Here is a 20,679-nt window from a genome sequence, read left to right on the forward strand (position 1 = left end):
CATTCTTACTAGAGAGGGGGTGCCTGGGATGAACCATGAATGGCAACAGCTGGGGGGGGAAACAACCTTTTCTGTGAGTGACGCGCTAACTGTTCTGGCTCAAGGCTATGGAATTCTGGGAGTTGGAGTTTGTTGTGGGCCCCACAACATACTCCAACTCCCAAAATTCCATAGCCTTGAGCCAGAAAAGAGTTAAAGCGGTGCCAAACCGGGTTATTTCTCCAGTATGGATGCAGCCACACCTTTTCCACACTGTGGCTGCATCCACACTGCAGAAATAATCCAGTTTGACACACTGCCCTGCCCCTGACTCAGTGCTATGAAATAAAGTGGTTCTCAACCTTCCTCACACTGTGACCCTTTAATATTGTTCCTCACGTTGTGGTGACCCCCAACCATGGACCCAAGCAGACAGGCCAAAATAAAGCTGCTTCAGGTCACTTTGGAGGTATGCTATTTAAATGATGCATGCGTCCTATGAGGCCGGAAGCCACGCCAAAGCCACGCTCCAGTCATGGAGGACTGGAGCACTGCTTTGGTGCAGATTCCGGCCTCTTAAAATGTGTTTGTCATTTAAACAGCATACCTTCAGAGTGACCCGAAGCAGCTTTATTTTGGCCTGTCTGTTTGGGTCCATTGTTAGGTGGATTTTTTATTTGCCATATGGCCAACATGGCTACCCCTGAATTTTAGATCAAGGAAAGTAATAGTGCCACTCTATTCTGCTTTGGTCAAGCCTCATATAGAATACTGTGTCCAGTTCTGGGCACCACAGTTCAGAAGGATGTAGACAAGCTAGAACATGTCCAAAGGAGGGCGACTAAAATAGTGAAGGGTCTGGAAACCATGCCCTATGAGGAGCGACTTAGGGAGCTGGGGATGTTTAGCCTGGAGAAAAGAAGGTTAAGAGGTGATATGATAGCCCTGTTTAAATATTTGAAGGGATGTCATATTGAGGAGGGAGCAAGCTTGTTTTCTGCTGCTCCAGTGACTATCGAGATTATTGCACTATACTCTTATAGTGCTGGTATTCCACTTTAACCCCTCTGGCTGCCTCCTGTTGCACTCTGGGATTTGCAGTTTAAAGAAGGGCATTCAAAATCCTCAGCCAGAGAGGTGGGGTAATGTGATAAATCTTGTAAAATAAAGGACCAATCCTTACCACTTAGAAGGCTGAGTGAGAGGATAGGAATGAAGTGCTCTGCCACCTCACAGAGGAATATCCACCAATGGATTCAAACTCCAGGTAAAGAGATTCCACCTCAACGTTAGGAGGAACTTCCTGATAGTGAGAGCTGTTCAACAGTGGAAGACACTCCCTTCCTTGGAGTATGGCAGAGTCTCCTTCTTTGGAGGTCTTTAGACAGAGTCTGGTTGGCCATCTGTCTGGGGTGCTTTGATTGTGATTTCCTGCATGGCAGGAGTTTGGACCAGATGACCCTTGTGGTCTCTTCCAACTCTACAGTTCCATGATTCTAATTCCCATCAGCTCCAAGGACTGACAGGCTTGGAGAAACTTCCTGTTTTAATTCCAGCCCTGAGGTCTGATTGCCTTGCATTCCATGGGGTTGCCCTTGAAGACAATTTAGAAACTTCCAGTTACCCACTGGCCTGTTTGTTATCAGAGACTGACATCCATTATGGCTGCATCCGCACTGCAGGAATAATCTAGTTTGACACCACTTTATAACTGCTATGGCTCAATGCTATGGAATTCTGGAAAGTGTAGTTTTGTGAGACATTTAGCCTTCCCTGTCAGAGAGCCTTGGTGCCACTATACTTAAGTGCCCAGAATTCCACTGCAACTCAGACATGGCAGTTGTAGTGTCAAACTAGATTATTACTGCAGTGCAGATGGCAGTGTATGCCATGTGGGAAGCAGGGTTTCAGTGGCTTCCACCTCAGGTGGAAAGCGTGGGTTTTGACTTTTACAGATATAGGCAGATAAGCCTAAATATAGTAGGGAATTGCTCTGCCCCCTCCCCAAGAATGGAGATCTGTCTTCTGTTGTTGTCATGTGCCTTTTAAGGTTTTTTCCGACTTATGGTGAACCTATTATCAGGTTTTCTGTGTGTTGTGTTCAGAGGGGCTTTGCCATGGCCATCCTCTGAGGCTGAGAGAGTGTGACTTGCCCAAGGCCACCCAGTGGGGTTCCCTGGCTGAACTGGGATTTGTAACCTGGTCTCCCAGACTTGTAGTCCAGCATTTATACCAGTATACAATGCTGGCTCTCTGGCCTTCTACTACCTTATTACCAAGTGATGGCTCCCACATTGTGGAACTTCCTTCTGATGAGACTCCTTCAGATATGCATTATTGCCCTTATCAGAAGGGTATTAATAATACATTATAAAAAAGTAACAGTTTTTTTTTGAAATCTCTTGCTGCTTTATATATTTGATTGTGTACTATCACTGGTTGTTTTTGTTTTTGTTTTGTTTTTATTTTGTAAGCCACTCTGGGAATTGTGCCATTGAAAAGTAACACGTTAGTGGAAATAAAATCCAACTTGAATTTAAAACTGCAGAGGGAAGCCAAGAACCATTATTCAGTATACTATAAGTTTAGAAATAAACAATATAACTGTAGACTGTATTAAATTATTGATCTGAAGTGTTTCGTTCTGCTCTTTTAGTTTCCCTTGTTGTTATTGTTGTGTACCTTCAAGTTGTTTCTGACTTACTCCTATCACATGGTTTTATGTCAAGATTTGCTCAGAGGGGTTTATTTGCTTTTGCTACAGTTCCTAGAATTCCCTAGCATTGAGTCAGAGCAGTTAAAACGGTCTCAAACTGGATTATTTCTGCAGTGTGTTCTGGACCATAGTCCAACCCTCAAACTACTACACCACACTGGTTCTCTTTAATTTACTGTTGGTGTTATTTTTAAAATGTTTTTATTCTGTGAGCTGCCTTGGGAAAACTTGTTTTGAAAGGCAGCACAGGAATGTTTAAGAAGATATAAATAAATCAACCAGTCTCTGAATGGATGCTTCTTGCATCAGAGACAGGTGGTAATTCTTTGTGCCCAATGAGAAGGCTAACATCAGTCTCACATTTGTCAGTTTACCACCGTGTTAGAATTCAGGATAAGTAGCTAACATCTTGCCTTCCTCACTGGTTAAATATATACTGTAAGGTTCCTGGAGAAAGGACTTCTTTTTGTTATGCTGTCTCATACAGCAGTGCTTCTCAAAAGTGGTATCCATAGACAAGTGCTGGTCCCTGGCAAGCTTCCAGGGAAGAAGAAGAAAATCCTTTATCGCCTATGAGCACAAATATGGTACTGTTCCCTGGTGCACTGGAAAAAATAACCATTAGTCTCCCTCTTCAGATACCTTGAGATTTACTGCTGCACAGCACATATACTAATATTGCTATATTTGTAGTTTCTCTAAATAGGACCAAATATAGAAATGTTTCTTTTTATGAGCAGCCAGGCTCTACTAATTAAGCTGAAAATCCTTAGGGATTTTACAGTTCTAGAGTACAATGTTCTAGCAGTATTATGTTACTGAGGGAATGAAGGGAAAAAAGCATGTGTATGAAGGCAATTTTTGAGCAAAGTTTTTGTTTGTTTGTTTTTAATTATATATTTATTTGATTATATGTTCAGTTTTTCCTCCAGTTATGTCAGGTTGTTGTAGATGGATCTTGTCCTCCCAATTTAATACTGTGAGGTGGGTCCAGCTGGGCCTGACTGCCCCAGACACTGAGTTTCATTATCTGGATGTCCAGTCTAACACTTTAATGACTCTGGAAGAATTTGGTAAATGTGCTATGTTAAATTGCTCTGGTTTACACACAGCAGTTTGGCCATTTCTTGCATTGGAGGTGATGCTTTATGCCTCATTAGCCAGTAGATTTAAGTGTTGAAGCACAAGTGTCTGTTTTGATCTCTTAATACTATGGAAGGGTGAATCTGCAGCCATTCTACATTGTGAATAGAGGTCACCGTTATTGAAGTAATAGTGGGTTTAAGCAGATGGCGGTGTGTTCTGGGTGGAAACTTGAAGTATATAAGTACTGTAAGCCTGCTGCATCAGTGAGCTACTGATCTGTGGATTGAAATGTCTACAGCTCACCATACCCCATATTATTCAATGGAGGCGCATGCACACAGACATGCAGATGCAGACGTGCACATTACCACCCATTGGGGTGGTATGCACCAATAAGGGGTGCAACTGTCCAGATTTTTTCCCTCTGCTGGGGTGGGGCAGGGCCAAACCTCATGGATGGGAAGGGTCCACTGTATGCATTGTCACCATTGGGTTCTCAATAAGTGTGATGCTTAGAAGTCCATTGTGCACTTGCACAATGGTGTAAATAAAATGAATTTGTTGTGTGGGTTGTTCCAGGCTCAGGTTGATGGTAGGGTGGATGTTGTTGAAATCCTGGTGAAATTTCTCAAACGATTGCTTTCCATATGGCCACCAAGTACAAAGTTGTCATCAAGACATCATAGCTAGAACAGAGGTTTTGGGATGTAAGTGCTGAGGAAGTCATGAAGATGTTTGTGTATTGTGGTGCCATGGCAGTGCCAGTGACTTGGAAGTACATATTATCACCAAACATTATTATTATTATTATTATTAACCTTTATTTATGAAGCGCTGTAAATTTACACAGCGCTGTACATACAATCTTTTTAGTTAGACGGTTCCCTGCCCTTGGGAAGTAGTTAAAGAATATGTACAAAGTAGCAGTTTGGTGGCTAGATGTGTTCTAGCCTCATTCAGGGTGGTATTCTTCACGGGTTGTATAGATAGAATCATAGAATTGTAGAGTTAGAAGAGACTACAAGGGTGATCCAGTCCAACCCCCTGCCATGCAGGAACTCTCAATCAAAGCATCCCCAACAGATGGCCATCCAGCCTCTGTTTAAAGACCTCCAAGGACCTCCTGGTGTAGAATTCCATATCCATAGTGGCAAAGATGGTGTTCTCTGGGAGAAAGTGTAGGGCAAGGGACATGTTTTTGCAACTTTCTGGATCCTACTGTAGTCTGCCCCACTCCTATAACTGTATAAACATGCTTTATACCCTGAGGGTTTATATCTGAAGAAGTGGTTTATATCCATGAAAGCTCATGCTAAAATAAAAACCAGTTAGTCTTAAAGATGTTGCCACATTCCCCCCCCCTCCTTTTTATGCTACAAAAATAGAAAGGACATATACAAGGCAATACCAGGGAAAACCATTGAACTAGGAAGCTCTACCTCACCCCTAAATGGAAGGGGAACATACCATCATTATTCTAAGGGTTGCCAGTGCATCAGACTCTATTTGTGAGGCTGCATAGATCTGGCTGGATCATGCCAGAGGAAATGATTTGAAGTTGGGGGAGACTTCCAAAAGGAAAGCATTTAACAGTAGGAACAGGAGTGACACACTATCTGCATTGTAGGTAGGACTGTAAAGACCAGGTTTCCGGGCTGGGAGCCAAGAAGGAAAGGCTGCTGTCATAGTATGCCTTCAGAGGAAACACATGCCAAATCCAGCATGGCTGGAGGGGCCAGGATGTCTGAACTCTCAGAGCTGCAGTCTTCCTTGTATCTGTGACACCTGCCTGGGCCCCAGCCACTTGGAGCAAATGAATCAGGCCTGTGGAATTCAGGAAACACGTTTGTCCAGCAGCTTGTGTGAGGTGAATACTCCTGCTTCTTCCTGAGACGCCCCAACTCTTCCCTGTGGCATCTGAGCCAGCAGTTAGTTTCTGGCTCAGCTGCCAAGTTTTGGTGCCACCCTCTCCTCGGTTGTTCCTCTGCTCCCCACAGCTTAATTGATGGGTGGAAACTTGCTCTGGAGGTTTTGGAGTGAGGCGCCAACTGAAGCTTGGACTGGTGTGGGCACAGTGAAACAAACAAGATATTTCAACAGCCAGCTGTCCCACAAGAAAAACAAGCCTTTGCAGTTTCCTGGGACCAGGGAAGTAAAATCCAACTGGGTTAGTAGGAAACACATTCCCTCTCAAGACCTAATGTTCTTATACCGTCTGCTTTGCATTTTCTTTATAAATTCCTTTCCATCATTTGCTAACTCAAGCCAGTGGCTCCTGCATATGCCAGATATACATCACAGGTATCCTATAATGTTACATTGGGTTTCTAGAGTGGGGGAGCTGTCATGAAATGTTGCCAGCTTATCACAATAATAAATTTATTAAATGGTGCTTCAACTCTGCTATATATAATTGAGGGAAGACTTTGCAGGAAAAGATTGTTGTCTGTTGTATAGTGCTACACCCTGTGCAATTTTCATCAAACATCAGAATCAGCTACTAGTCTAATTTGTGTTCCATTATAGCATGTAAACTGTTGCAGACTATGGATTCCTGCCTAAACAGCTTACAGAATGGCAGCAAATAAACAATTTCAACCCCAGCAGGGCCTATAATAAAACAAGTAAACAGAATAAAATATGCTGAGGCTTTTTTCTTCTTTCGTCTAGAGATCCACACATACCTGACACCAGTTTCATCCCAAATATTTTTAGTACAGGCTTCCGGATTATTGTGCTATATTGGGCAGTGGCATGTCAAGAGCAATATAGTTTGAGAACACATTGGGAATGTAGCAAAATAGCACTCTGGCCTCACTCACTGAATTGCTAGAGCAACATTTCTCATATGAGGTGAACCAGATAACTTTCAACTACAAACCAATACCATATCCCACCCACTCCCAAAGCCATGTCTTCATCTTTAACATCACAATTTTCAGTCATACTGTGCAATGTACCTTATACAGTGGACAACCTGAAATCATTTGATTTGGGCATGCCTGCCTCTGCATGGAAACAGGTTGAAAGCCACATCTCTTGCTGATATGGGAAGGCAAATCCTGTTCTAAAGCAGAAAGATAAGTTGTAGGATAGCAGAAATCTCAATCCATCTTTCTGTCATCACAAAAGGCATTCCTGGTACAGGTTTATACTCCTTTCTCATGACTGGATTGAGGAGAATCTTCTTCACCACCATCCTCCACCCCAGAAAGAGGAGAGAATGTGTCACCTCCCTCACTTGAAATATGTTTGGTCCCAATGATTGTTACATTGGCTTAGTTCCAACTGTTGACTATTGATTTTACAGCAATTTCACATTAAGTGTTATCTATTGGAATAACATTACAGTATGAATACTATGGTTTACAATACTAGGACCAGTAAAAACAATTCCACAATGGGAAGAAAAAGCAACAGCCTTGGAGCCAGAAATGTCAGGAAGATACTTTATTCTAGGAAGTGCCAGACAGAACATTTCCTCCTGCAGGGCTCTGGCCAGAACCTTCAAATCTAGAACTGGGGCACCAAACAGCAAAAACATAAAACTCAGTAGTGCCCAGAGCTCCATCTCTGCTGTCCCATCAAACTATGGAGAAGCAAGCCCATCTCAGCCGTATGCTTTTTGAAGTGGCTGTGCTCAGCTAGGGTTGTGTTTTTTGTCTCGGAAACCAGTGGCGTGATGCTTAGGATTCATTTTCTTACTCATTCTGGAGCCAAACACAAACAACTATGTTACAGCTAGAGCTTCAAAACCTTGCACAGCTTGAAGAGAAGCCACATGGATGGGGGAAAATCCTACAGGACAGGGCTCAGGCCAAGGTGGGTTGTTTTCGGTCTTCCTTTTCCAGCAACAATAGAATGGAATGGACAAAATCCCAGCCCAACTAAGTAAAACAATATTCTATTAGTTTCCCCCATAAGATCTTATCTGAAGTAGTTGTAGCTCCCAGTCATGTTATTCACATTCCCTAATAATAAGCCTTCCATCCTGATAGACAAAGCCAATGTGGTCACGAAACAGGACACAACAGGAAAGCAATCTGCCCTCCAGGAAAACTGTGACAGATAGACAACAGCCCACCTGACCAAACAGAAAATGCCAGATGTAATGTTAAGATTCTGTTTCATGAATGGCTACAGTCTGCAAACTACTATAAGTTATTACAAGAGAACCATGTTAACAAGCCTCGTAGCCACTTCCTCTACCAAATCCTGTGGTCCGTGTTGCAGTGTATTGCCTCTGACTCTCTGTAATTCCAGAGCACAGGGCCTCTCTCACACATACTGTTCAGATCTTTGAGGACTCAACTCTCTCAATCCAAGGTGATTCTGAGTTGATACCTCTGGGCTCAGGATGGAACTGCCGGAATTCACTCAGCTGCCTTTCCAGAGCCTGATTCCGGTGGTACATCTCCATATAGCTGGCTTGAATCTCTCGCTGATAGCGCAGAACCTTCTCTTTCTCCTCTTGCCAGGTTTTTCGCTCTTGCTCAAAGTTTGCTGCTTGGAGCTGGGCCTGGCGCCTCTCTCGTAACAATTCTGCCCATAGCCAGTCAGCACCCTCTGCATTCTCCCCCTGCCTTTCCCGACATTTAGAGTCATCTGTTTCACAACCCAAGAAGTCCTGACATGGCTGCATAGGGGAGTCTCTTGGAGGAACAGGGGAACCATGCTCTGGCAAGGGTTGAAAAGAGTCCCCCAGTTGTGCCAGTTGTGAGTCCTTGGCTTGCAACTCTGTTCGGGCATCTCGCAGCTGTGTTTTCAAACTGAAAATTTCACCCAGCTTTTGGGCCATTTCCTCCTGATTATCACGGAGCTGTTGCTTAAGCAGTGAAATCTCTGCAGTCTTCTGACAGACCTGTGAAAATAACACATTAGGATAAGGACTGAGATCAGATTCAACAATCAGTGAGCTTGGGCCTGTGCAGAGCAGCAGCAGCAACCGGTCAGTGGAAAAAGTTGGGATATTCTCATGACAACATGAGAGGAGATGAGAGATGGCAGGGAGATGAAATTGTGAACATATTGCAAAGGCTTTGCAATTGAGAACTGGATTCACAATCTGGGCAAACTATAACCTAGGATGGGCAGCTTTAGGCCCTGGAGCTGAATCAATTCCTCTGCACTTCCTCGGATGACCATACCACCTTCTCCATGACACCACTGTTTGGTGGTTGCTCAGGTTTTGTTTTGGGTTTTCCCTGTTTTCCCTATTCTAAAAGATTGAAATTCTTCTTATATGGCTTGGTTGCTGGCAGATGACAGCTTTAAACTACAGTATACTGCTATTTTTGGTTCCACTTATTTGTTCTTGGCCCCATCTACTACTGGAATGCAGCTCCTTCTGAATGTTTCTGAAATTGAATTTGGCTTTTAGACTACAACAGTAGTTCCCAACCTGTGGGTCGGGACCTCTTTGGGGGTCGAATGACCCTTTCATGGGGGTCGCCTAAGACAATTGGAAAACACCTATTTCATTACAGTAATGAAGTAGCAACGAAAATAATTTCATGGGTTTGGGTCGCCACAACATGAGGAACTATATTAAAGGGTCGCGGCATTAGGAAGGTTGGGAACCACTGGTCTACAAGATGCCCCATATCATAATTTGTAACAGCAGTAACAATGCCAGCTATTTTTGTGAGTTTATCTGCTTCACACACATATCAGACATTTCAGTATGTTTAGCAACCTATATTCGGACAGTATAGCACCATGATGGCAAGCCTATGGCATGCATGCCAGAGATGGCACACAATGGCATTTCCCCTGGCAGGCAGTGGGGGGAGGAGGAAGAAGAGGTGTGTGCCTGTTCCTCCTCCTTTCTGACCCTTCTGACCCTCTTCGGAGGCAGCTGAAAGCAGCGAACAGCATTGGGAGAGGAGGCAGCTGGAACCCAGGGTGGTGCAGGGGGAGGAGGGGGAGGAAGCACACTCCTGTTCCTGCCTCCCCCCCCACCCCGCCCCGGGGCCTTCAGCTGTCTCTGGAGAGACAACTGAAGGCCTAGGAAGGCAGGGGAAGAAATCCCGCCTTGGAAGTCTCACCCCTGGAGGGTGGAAATCCCACCCCCGGGTAACACCTGGTGCCAGAAGACCTTTTAGTTTGGGCAATGGTATAGCACAAAGATCAGCAGAATCACTGCATGTAGCTTCTCCACTCACCTCCCATTTGGTCTCCTCCAGTTTTGGGCTCAGGCGTTCTGCCTGCTGCTGTTGCAGCCTTAGCTCCTCACACTGGCTCTGCTGAAGATCCAGATCTTCTTGCAGCCGCTTCTTCTCCTGTTGTGCTTTGTAGAGTTGTAGCTGAAGAGCCCGCTGGCTGCGTTGGGCCTGTTGCATGACCTGCTGCAGCTTGGCCAGGTACATCTGCTTCAGCTCATCCAACTCATCCATCCACAAACGCTGTTTGTCCTCAAACATCTGTCAAGAAAAGAGGAGGTTAGAGAGGGGATTCCTTCCAGTCCTAGAAATGAGAGGCCAGATTCAACTGGCAAATGAACAAGTTTTCTAAATATGAGAGATCTCCCAAACCCTATAGAAGGCAACTCCATTCCTCTCCGTGTTTAAATCATAACATACCCAGTAGGGCTGAGAAAAGCCTTTGCTTGAGATTCCACCATCATTCTGTTTAGACGGGATTGAAATAAGAAGGGTTATTTAGCCTACTTCAGAATAAGCCAACTCCTTATAACAAACCTAATTAAATGAAAATGAATACATACGTTTGATCAACATCTATTACATTCCAAAAAATAAGTGGGAAAATGAGCAGCTTTCCAATATATCTTTCTATTCAACAATTTTAAGGACAGTCCAGTGATCTCAGCACTTATCAAATCAGTCTCTAGGATCACTGTGCACACTTGTAGCCAAGAAAGCTGTCTTTGTACAACCCCCTTGCAAGAAACATATGTGTAGGTATATCTAATCACTACCTGTCTAGCCCAGGACAGGAAAGGGTTAGCTGGGAAGGCTTCTCATGCCAAATCCTGTAGCCAACATTTCTACTGTAAGAATATGACTCCCCTAATACCACCAGCACTGTGGTGTGGTTTGAAGCACTGGACTATGACTCTGGAGACCAGGATTCAAATCCCCACTCAGCCATGGAAATCCATTGAGTGACCTGGGGAAGTCATACTTTCTTAGCCTCAGAGGAAGGCAAAGGCAAACCTCCTCTAAACCTTGCCAAAAAAACCCTGTGGCCCCATTCAGACTGGCACATTTGCTCTGGAGGAAACTGGGTGCAATCGGGGGCCCTCCTCTTGAATGCCTCCGGAAGCAAGTGCTGACTATTTTCTTGCACACCACCACTCCTCCATCTGCTCCATTTTCTCTGGTGTGTGTGCCTCTAAGTTTAACCTCTCTCTCTTCTCCCTCTCCCCTTAGCAACCCGTAAACTTCAGATTGCTTAACCCCAAACCCTTACGCATGTTAAGGTTGCTTGCATAAGCTACTGTGCTCTATTAGACAACTATTTGTATTTTGCATATACTGTTCTCCATTTATAGTGGTTTATCACAGTATTTTCTATTCCCCAGTTCAGTTATGGAGTATACTTTGATTCTTTTGCACTCAATAAAATCCCCCTTTTAGATAGCTCCATATGGATTTGGGTTATTGGCTCTAGTTTGCCTATGACACACTACTACAAAGGTCACAAGGGCCCAAGACGGAACTGAACCCTAATATGAAATGGCGGTGCCATCATGGTGGCCTCCGGTCCACACAGGGGCCACCATGACGACGCAAGTGTGGTGCCGCATCCACACATCAGGGTACCACGTTTGCGTCATCGATGCGCCATAGTGCACTGATGATGCACTGATGGCAGCGCCCACACGTGCCAAAAAGAACTTTTAGCGGGTTCTTTTCAGTGCAGAGGGAGCCCGCGTGGTTTGGTTGCTGAGGCCTCCCTTGGAAGCAAAAATGGGCAGTTCCAGACTGCCCTTTTGGGGTGGTCTGTCGAGCCCCTACATCCTTTCAAGGCACATTCACTCAGAAGATGCATGAGTTCATGCATGCGCTTTGAGACCATATCTGGCAATACATTCAAATATGTTTTCCAATTATTTTACAAACGATGAGCATAGAAGGGTGGGCAGAAATACCATTTTGCGCTCTCTCTCTCTCTCTCTCTCTGTGTGTGTGTGTGTGTGTGTGTGTGTGTGTGTAAATAATTTGGAGAGCTCTGTATTTCACTCTATTTTACTCCCTGCATCTACCAAAAAGGGACTTTAAAACAAAGCAACAAAGTTTGAAGTTTGAAGTGTCATTCATCTGGTTGTCTATGGTAGATACAAATTTCCTTTAGCCAATTAAGCAAAGAAAATTTTCTAGACAAAGAGGTCTTTTTACTTTTTAGGCTGCAGAGATTCCTTACAGAGATACATATGAGCAAATATTGTGGTCTACAAGTTTTATGCAAATGTTCTTTTCGAAGTTGGTCTCTCACTGCAGGAGTCCAACAGCATTCTGGATATTGGTATTAAGACCAAACAGCAAAATGAGACACAAGCTCTCAGCCAGAGATTGACAATTTTAGTGAAAATGTCTAACTTTTGGCATTAGTCATTACTAATGCATTAGTAACACACTATTAGCACACTTGTAAAACTATTTTAAAAAAAACTTTAATGATGGCTAACTTTTGGCTTTAGTTATTACCAATAATTTAGTTATTATTTAGTTAGTAACCCACTACTAGCACATTCATACAACTATTTAAAAATTAACCTTTAATAATTTTCAAACTGATCAAATATTTCCCAAATGACTCTTTAAAGTTTAAAATAATGGTTACAATTCTGCATGGGGAAACATGGGTGTGAGGCATAGCTATGATGGTCTCCTGTCCAGTGCTTCCAAAACCCACATTTCACAGCTCCAGATCAGTCATTGCCTGGCTGGTGGAGAGTGAGGATGGGAGAAGAGGAGGAGACAATCATCCAACTGTTTTCTTGTTTGTTGTTGTTTTGTGCCTTCAAGTCATTTCCAACTTATGGCAACCCTAAGGCAACCCTATCATGGGGCTTTGTAGCTTGACACAAAAAAGCTGATGTACACAGGAACCCCAGGGGTCCTCTGGAAGGCCCTGCAGATGATGTCATTGCTCTGCATCCAGCTATAGATGAATAGCTAGAAATTTTTCTGCTACTCCCTGCACTCTCCACCAACCAGGAAATGACCAAGTTTAGGGCAGCTGCACCTGAGAAAAGGTGGGGCGTGAGAGAGAGGGAAATTTTGATCATTGTGCAGTAGGTAGAGAATCCTGACCTCTGCAATGGCTAAAAAAGTGAGTTCCCCAACAGGATACCAGCCAACATTTTTAAAACAATGGATATCATCATCATCATATCGCAAACCATGTTATTGTTGTTGTTAACTGCCCTCCAGTCCATCTCGACCCATGGCGACCCTGTAAATAAGACATCTCCAGGACCTGCTCATTCTCCACTGTTTTGCCTAGTTCCTGCAAAGTCATGCCTGTGACCTCCTTAATAAGAGTCCAACCAACTAGCATGCAGTCTTCCTCTCTTTCTAGTTCCCTCCATCTTTCCTAGCATTGTTTTTTCCAATGAGTCCTGCCTTCTCATGATGTATCCAAAGTACAGTGGCCTCAGTTTGGTCATCTTGGATTCCAGGGAGATTTCTTGCTTGATCTGCTCTAGGAGCTATTTGTTTGACTTCTTGGCTGCCCATGAAATCCTCAGCACTCTTCTCCAACACCACATCCCGAAGGAACTGATTTTCTTCCCAACTTCTTTCTTAACTGTCCAGCTCTCACATCCAAACATGGTAATAAGAAACACAATGACTTGTATGATTCTAACTTTTGTGCTAAATTGTACATGTTTGCATTTGAGGATCTTTTCTAATTCTTTATAGCCGCGCTTCCCATTCTTAATCTTCTAATTTCCTGGCTGCAACCCCATTGCTTTCAATGTTTGATCCCAGGTATGAGAACTCTTTTATTATATCTATTCCCTCATGGTCTAGGTTGAATTTGTGTAAATTCTCCATGGTCATTATTTTTGTTTTCTTTATGTTCAACAGTAAGCCTGCCTTTGCACTTTCTTCCTTTAGTAGTTGTTTTTTGAGGTTTTTTGCTAGTATTGATTGGTGTTAGTTAAAATGCCCCCCCCCCAAAAAAAAAAAAATCTGTTGCAGTGCCCTTATTACCTTGGTATCATATAGTTGTTCTCTTTTACATTTTACTTCCAAACTCTTGTTTTCAGCTGCACACAGTCTATTCCACAGAGGAAATCTGTCATCATCACAGCTTTCAAAATAGCCGATTTCAGTAAGGAAAAATATCACCACTCATATACATCGCACACTATACCCTAACATCCCAGTGGGTGACACATAGGTTACTGCAAACAAACTCAAGGGAGTGACACACAAGCTCCTATATAAATTCTTTCTTTTGTCTGATTGTTATGAATTAGATACTTAATGAAGAATGTACAAGGAACTAAGAATCCGTCTTGAGGATGAGATCAGAGGCAGGAGTTATTTCAGTATGGGTGTGGAAAGCAGACGTGAAGGCCTCACAAAGTGGCAGTGAACAGCCTATCTGCCCAAATATACCCATGTTAGTCATTCGTCCCCTTGAAGGAAACCATGAAGGAAAGCGTGGGAGAAGGCAACCCACACTTTCTTCGGTATAAAATTTTTGCTGCTTGGTGGCTTTGAACCAATTCTTATTTGCCACAGGCATTCAGGCTATTAGCAAACCTAGTGAAGGGTAGTGTAACAGATAACAACATGCAGGTGGTGAGAGTCAAGAAGAATTTCAGGAGAAAAAGGGATTCAAAGTCAAATTGTGGAAATGGAGAACAGTTTGTATAGCTACAGGACCAAGTTTCTCCCTGCCCATGGAGGAAATTCACCCACCTGTGTGAAGGGGTCATCAGTCTCACTCAGGTTTCTTTTAAGCTGGCGGAGCTCCATGCCTTTCTCACTCAGCCGGTCCTCAAGCTGCTTCACCACATCTTCCAAGGAGTATGTGGGCTCATATGGTGGAGGTGGCTCCCCAGAGCTCTGTAGCCGGCTCAGGCTCTTGCAGGAGAGTGGTGCTTTCTCTACAGCTAAGGGATCACGTGGCCCCCGAGAGGCCCGATCTAAGGAACCACCAATGTGGTTGATGTGGCCTATGGAAGCACTGAGCTGGTTTGGAGGAGGTTTGAATCGGGGGTTGTAGGTGGGAAAACTTTGGATGGAATTGCTGCCCTCATCCAGGCTGATGGTATGCAGCAGGTGGCTGCGCAGGGGACCACGTTGTGAGGAGCTGCTAGTGCTGCTCTGCGTCAAGAGTGTGTGGAGACTCCCATTGCTCTTTGAAAGCTTCTGCCCTTTGGCTGATGACAGGCCTTGCATGGACAACATGCTTTTCCCAGACACCACTTTGAAAGCTGAGGGCCTGATCCGACACTAGAAGGAACAGAACAACCATTAACAATTTAGCAGAACAGAAATAGTAGACAGGGTCAGCATATTCTCGCCATACCTTGCGTAGAAGGATCTGCATAGGATGAACTGCCTCACTTGTCACCCCTAGGCTCCCACCACTCTCTCAGCTGTTGAAAGAAAAGTGTCTCTAAAAATAAAGACAGCTACATCCTTTTGCCAGGGACACTGAACACTTCCTGACCAAACTGCTGATGAAATCAGGAAGGACAATTCTTCTAGAACTGTTTCCCATTAATGATCCAAGACCTAGGCTAAAAATCTTGGTAAGGACCCCTCTTGGTATGCAACCAAGAAATTATAACATGTCTGTCATTATGTATACTGAGTGGGGTACCTGTAGGATCTAAAGTGGCGAATCAGGTGCTGATAATGATCCAGATTGCATTACTTCTTGCTATCTAGAATGGCATGAACGGTTGTGAGGTAGACAGCTGCCCTTCAGTCCTCCCACTGCTGAAGTCAGAAAGCTCCCAGAGGCTTCCATATCAGCATAAATCCTTCATTTTTCCTATATTTCAGTGCTGCAAAATCTAAAGAATGCCTCTACATCTTGGAAGCAGTCATCAGCTGTATTTGGCTTGGTCTGCTCTCTAGAACTCGAGGAAGTCCTCAGGAAGTGGTACAACTCAGAGCTGCTCAGGACACTTGAAAGTTCTGTACACTAGTCAACCCACCACCATCAGCTTTTCCAGTGCTGGCACAAAGAAATATTCTAGAGTGCAATTCTATTCTCTGCAATGACACATGATCCCTTTGAGGTGTGTCTCCCTTAAGCACTAGGAAGGGCTGAGTGGCAGCTGGCTTAGAAGTGGTGATTCACATATAGCTGATGTTCCCAGAAGCATTTTCCAGGGCAGAAAGCAGCATGCTAGGTGCCTTCTCTGAGACAGCAGGTGTTGTAAGTCATGTGGAACTGGCTGTAATCTGGATGTGGCCCAGGAATCCCTACTCTCAGGCAACAGTAACTGATGCTGTTCTGGCCTTTGCAGATCATGTGATGTCCATTCTCAGATTCTACTGTGGCCATTAGCTCATCCTATTGCTCTCTTCTAACCCAATTCCAGGATGCACTGAAGCATACCAACACTCCCACATTCAGCAATTCTGGATTGTCTCTATAACTTCAGGTTGATGTTAGAATACATCATAAACACAGAAACTGTTGTTGCTGTGTGCCTTCTGTGTGTCTGACTTATGGCAGCCCTGTCATAGTTTTTTTTTTGACAAATTTGTTCAGATGGGGTTTGCCATTGCCATCGCCATCCTCTGAAGCTAAGGGAGTGTGACTTGCATACTGGAAGTCAAAGCACAGGAGCAGGCAATTTTACATCTTCACCCCACCCCAGGTGCACCACCTCCTCTTATGAAAATCAGATCAGTCACTTTCAGTTTGTTTTTTAAAAGTATTTTTTGCCTTTTTCAAATAAATGAACAAGACGTGCAGGGCTGTGAGTTTAAAGGAACATTGCACATTGTTAAGTGGAACTCTTGATATTTAACAAAATATTTTTTTCACATCCTTTCCCCCCCCCCCCCCCAATACAAGTGGATAGCTGCATATATGGCCCATGGATTACACACTGCTCACCTGTGGTCTAACTGATAGCTGACGGGGAAAGCCAACAAGGAAAAAAATGCATTGGTCTGATGCTAAGAAACCCTACCTTCCAGTCCCCTCCTGATCACTTTTAGCAAAGAAGCTCACTTCTCCTCTTTGCTACCACACCTCCTCACCTTGTCAAAGCGTCCACGTTCAGGCAAGGAACTCTTGGAAAAATCTGCTCCCCGTTGGTTATCCCGGAAGTATCGCTCTGGAGATTGGTTTTCCCGGTCGCTCTCATAGTCCCGTTTAAAGCCCCCACCTGATGACTGGTGCTTCTTTTCTGCCCGAGTATCCCGTTTGCCCCCATGCAAGTAGCCAAAGACTTCACGCTGGGACATTCCTTTCCGAAGCAACCCATCTGGCTGGCGCATCCCTCGCAGACCCCCCGGTGCTGCCGGTGAGAAATCCTGTTTTTCAACAAGGCTGCCCACGCTGCCCATGCTGCAGTCGGTGTCCGGCTCCGAATCCAAAGAGTAAGGATCAAAGAGACAATTGCTGGGGTCACAGGTCATATGAGAGGCCTGGGCTGTTGCCATGGAGATTCAGAGACAAGCAGAATTCCAGCACTGCCAAAAAAAGAGTCACATGCATACAAAAGTTATTGATAGGTTTGTTCCCACCTGTCTCAGGATAGGGAGAGGGCAGAGATCAGGCTAAAATCCATATGAATTTATTCCCGACAGTGAAAGGGCACCACCCAGTTCTCAGAATAGCCAGGCTACAAAACAAGCTGTCTCTATAGCCTTGATAGCTAAAATTGAGAGCCAGCATGGTGTAGCAGTTTGAGTGTTAGACCACGACTCTGGAGATCAGGGTTTGATTCCCTGCTCAAGCATAACAACCCAGTGGGTGATCTTGTGCAAGTCATACTCTCTCAGCTTCAGAGGACCATAGAATCATGGAGCTGGAAGAGATCCCAAGGGCCACCCAGTCCAACCCCCTGCCATGCAGGAATACACAATCAAAACACCCCCAACAGATGGTCACCAGCCTCTGTTTAAAGAACTCAAAAGAAGGAGACCTCCACCACTCTCTGAGGGAATGTCTTCCACTGCTGAACAGCTCTTACTGTCACGAAGTTCCTCCTAATGTTGAGGTGGAATCTCTTTTTCTATGGCAATGGTAAACCACCTATGAAGAAACTTACCAAGGAAACCTCGTGATAGGTTTGCATTAGCATCGCCATAAGTCAAAAATGACTTGGAGACACACAACAGCAACAAAAGCCATTGATGTTTACAAAATACTGCATGCTGACTTTGAGCCTCTTGTCTGTGCATCCTGCTAACTCTCTTGCTTTACTCACCTGGCCAGAGCACAGTTCAAGTGGTGAAGATGTCTCACCAGGAAGGAGCAACTCCAGCCAGATCCACCCATCCCAGTTCCCCACACAGGACTAAGTTCTCTCCATGACAGGTGAACTCCCACACCAAGCTCCTCCTTTTTCCTCAGGCAAGAGGGTGGGAGGCCAAAATTAACGTATGGCAGGTATCCAAGGAACTGTTCTAAAACTGGCATTACTTGTGAAGCCACCAGTTCTTCTCTAATCAAGGCTAGTGCAAGTATTTTCCTTGTCTGTGGGTCAAGCCAGCTCTTTGCCACAGATTAGTCACAGTGACAGTCTCTGGGCTTGTCTCCATGTTACAGTCAGCCCACTGTATCCATGGATTGATTACTATTTGAAAATAAAGAAAATATTTAAAATATTCATGTATATATATATTCAAAAAAGCAAACCTTGATTTTGCCATTTTATATAAGGGACACCATTTTACTAGTATGCCATTGTATACAATGGGACTTCAGTGTCCACAGACCTCCTGGGATCAGTGTGTGCTGTTACATTACACAGGCCCAAAACCTTCCAGGAGCCCTGGTGGTGCAATAGTTAAATGCTGGTACTGCAGCCATAAAGTTGTAAATTCAATCATAGAGGAGGGCTCCAAGGCCCACTCAGCCTTCCATCTATTTGTAGGTCAGTAAAATGAGTACCCAGCTTGTTGGGAGCAATTGGCTTACACATTGTAAACCACTTAGGGAGTGCTAGTTTACTGACAAGCAGTATAGAAATGTACTTGCTATTGCTATTTGAATCCACTCCGGGCTGTTTTCACAACAGCCAATTTGGAGTTTTCACCCCTTGTCCTGAATTTAAAACCTGGAGCAAAGCATGGTGACAATGGCCACAAGTGTCCCTGCTGAGTCAAACGAGAGGCCCAGCACTAATATTAGTTGATCTGTTGCTGTTCTCCACCTCACCCATATAGAAAGGTGGGTAAAAAAACAAGTATTGTTGTTGCTGTTGTTATTACATGGCTGGGCACCTCATTCTGATCTCAAAGTGCCTTGTGTCCACAGAAGCAGCTGGCTTGTAGAAACCGTGTGAGAAGGCAGCTGTCCATGATTCACCGAAAACCTACAGCAGGTAAGGGGGGGGGAAACTGAGGGCCAGAATACTCTAGGACTGGACTTTCACAATGCACTGTACATTGGGCTACCTCTGCACCAAGTTTGGAAACTTCAGTTAGTTCAAAACATAACTGCGAGATTGGTTACTGGGACATCCAGGAGTGATCATATCACACTAATATTAAAATCACTCAACTGGCTGCCAATTAGTTTCTGGGCAAAGTATAAAATGTTGGTTATTACCTTTAAAGCTTTCCATGGTTTCGGTCCAGGTTACTTATGGGATTGCATCCTCCCATATAATCTCCCTCATACACACAGGTCCTCTGGTGGACATTTACTTCAGCCAGGACTAGGTAGCAGGGCAGCCAGTGTGGTGTAGTGGTTTGAGAGTTGGACTATGACTCTGGAGACGAGGATTTCAATCTCTGCTTGGCTATGGTAACTCACTGGGTGGCTTTGGCCAAGTCACACACTCTCAGCCCCAAAGGATGGCAATGGCAAACTCCTTCTGAGGAAACCTGCCAAGAAAACCCCATGATAGATTTGTCTTAGGGTCACCATAAGTTAAAACTGACTTGAAGACACATAACAACAAAGTTGGCAATTATCAGCCAGAGGACTGCACCCACCTCTCGACCTGCCAGAAGAGATCTGACAGCTAAATACACTGTCTTGAATTTAAAACAGCATTAAAGACCAGTCTATCCAGATGATTTTGAATTGTGAATTTTAAATGTTGATTGTTTTAATATGCATACATCTTATTTGTCCTTTTAAATTAATGTGTCTTTTAACTGATGTGTTTTTAACTAATGTCATGTATTTGTTAATTGTTGTTGTTCCCCACCTCAATCCATGATGAGAGGTGGCTAAGAAATAACACAGTAATAATAACCACCACCACCATTCTCCTGAGGAACCCTATAGGTGGGTAACAATTACTCCCCAGTTGACTTGGCCTGCCATAGACAGAGTCATTCATAGGTACATATGTGCATGGAGGGCTTCTTTATATGGGGGGCTTCATTTACTATTATAACTTTTCCTGATTTTAACCCAGAAAAGCTGACAAACATACACAAATATCTTACTCAAATACTTCAAAGACCATTTCCTCATCCCTGGAATAGCATCACTAGAATCCCCTTTTCTGAGTAAAGTGACGAAAGACAAGGGCTTAGTCCGTCCCAGGAGAACCTAAAAGAAGCATTGGCTACCTCTATTCTCTCGTGCTCCTTTGAGGAGATGCACCAAAGAGCTGTTGCCACTGCCATTTTCCAACCCAGGCATTCAAAAAGGCTAGAAATTGGGTCAGTGGTGCAGAGAATAGAGTGAGTCAATTTTATGTTCTCCCAGGACAGACTAAGCTCTTGCCTTTCACCACTCTACTCAGAGAAGGGTATGGT

The 20,679-nt window shown here is 44.1% G+C and overlaps 1 protein-coding gene across 2 annotated transcripts in view; it reads right to left on the minus strand.

Annotated features, from left to right (window-relative positions):
- Positions 1-4,653: 4,653 nt before the first annotated feature.
- N4BP3 (NEDD4 binding protein 3) overlaps positions 4,654-20,679 on the minus strand; it is a 35,220-nt gene continuing 19,194 nt past the window's right edge. The window contains exons 2-6 of one of the 2 annotated variants that reach the window (XM_089526881.1): positions 19,514-19,791; positions 16,993-17,427; positions 14,683-15,219; positions 9,946-10,203; positions 4,654-8,642 (exon numbers count right to left, since the gene is read on the minus strand). In XM_089526881.1, coding sequence (XP_089383007.1) covers positions 8,073-8,642; positions 9,946-10,203; positions 14,683-15,219; positions 16,993-17,397 — 1,770 coding nt within the window. In that variant the 5' untranslated portion in view covers positions 17,398-17,427; positions 19,514-19,791 and the 3' untranslated portion in view covers positions 4,654-8,072. The remainder of the gene's footprint in view (positions 8,643-9,945; positions 10,204-14,682; positions 15,220-16,992; positions 17,428-19,513; positions 19,792-20,679) is intronic. The other variant, XM_089526875.1, reaches the window with a different exon arrangement.

Source organism: Sceloporus occidentalis, unplaced genomic scaffold, assembly GCF_023333645.1.
Source record: "Sceloporus occidentalis isolate IW3139 unplaced genomic scaffold, rSceOcc1.0.p SCAF_1, whole genome shotgun sequence".
Classification (NCBI taxonomy): Eukaryota; Metazoa; Chordata; class Lepidosauria; order Squamata; family Phrynosomatidae; genus Sceloporus; species Sceloporus occidentalis.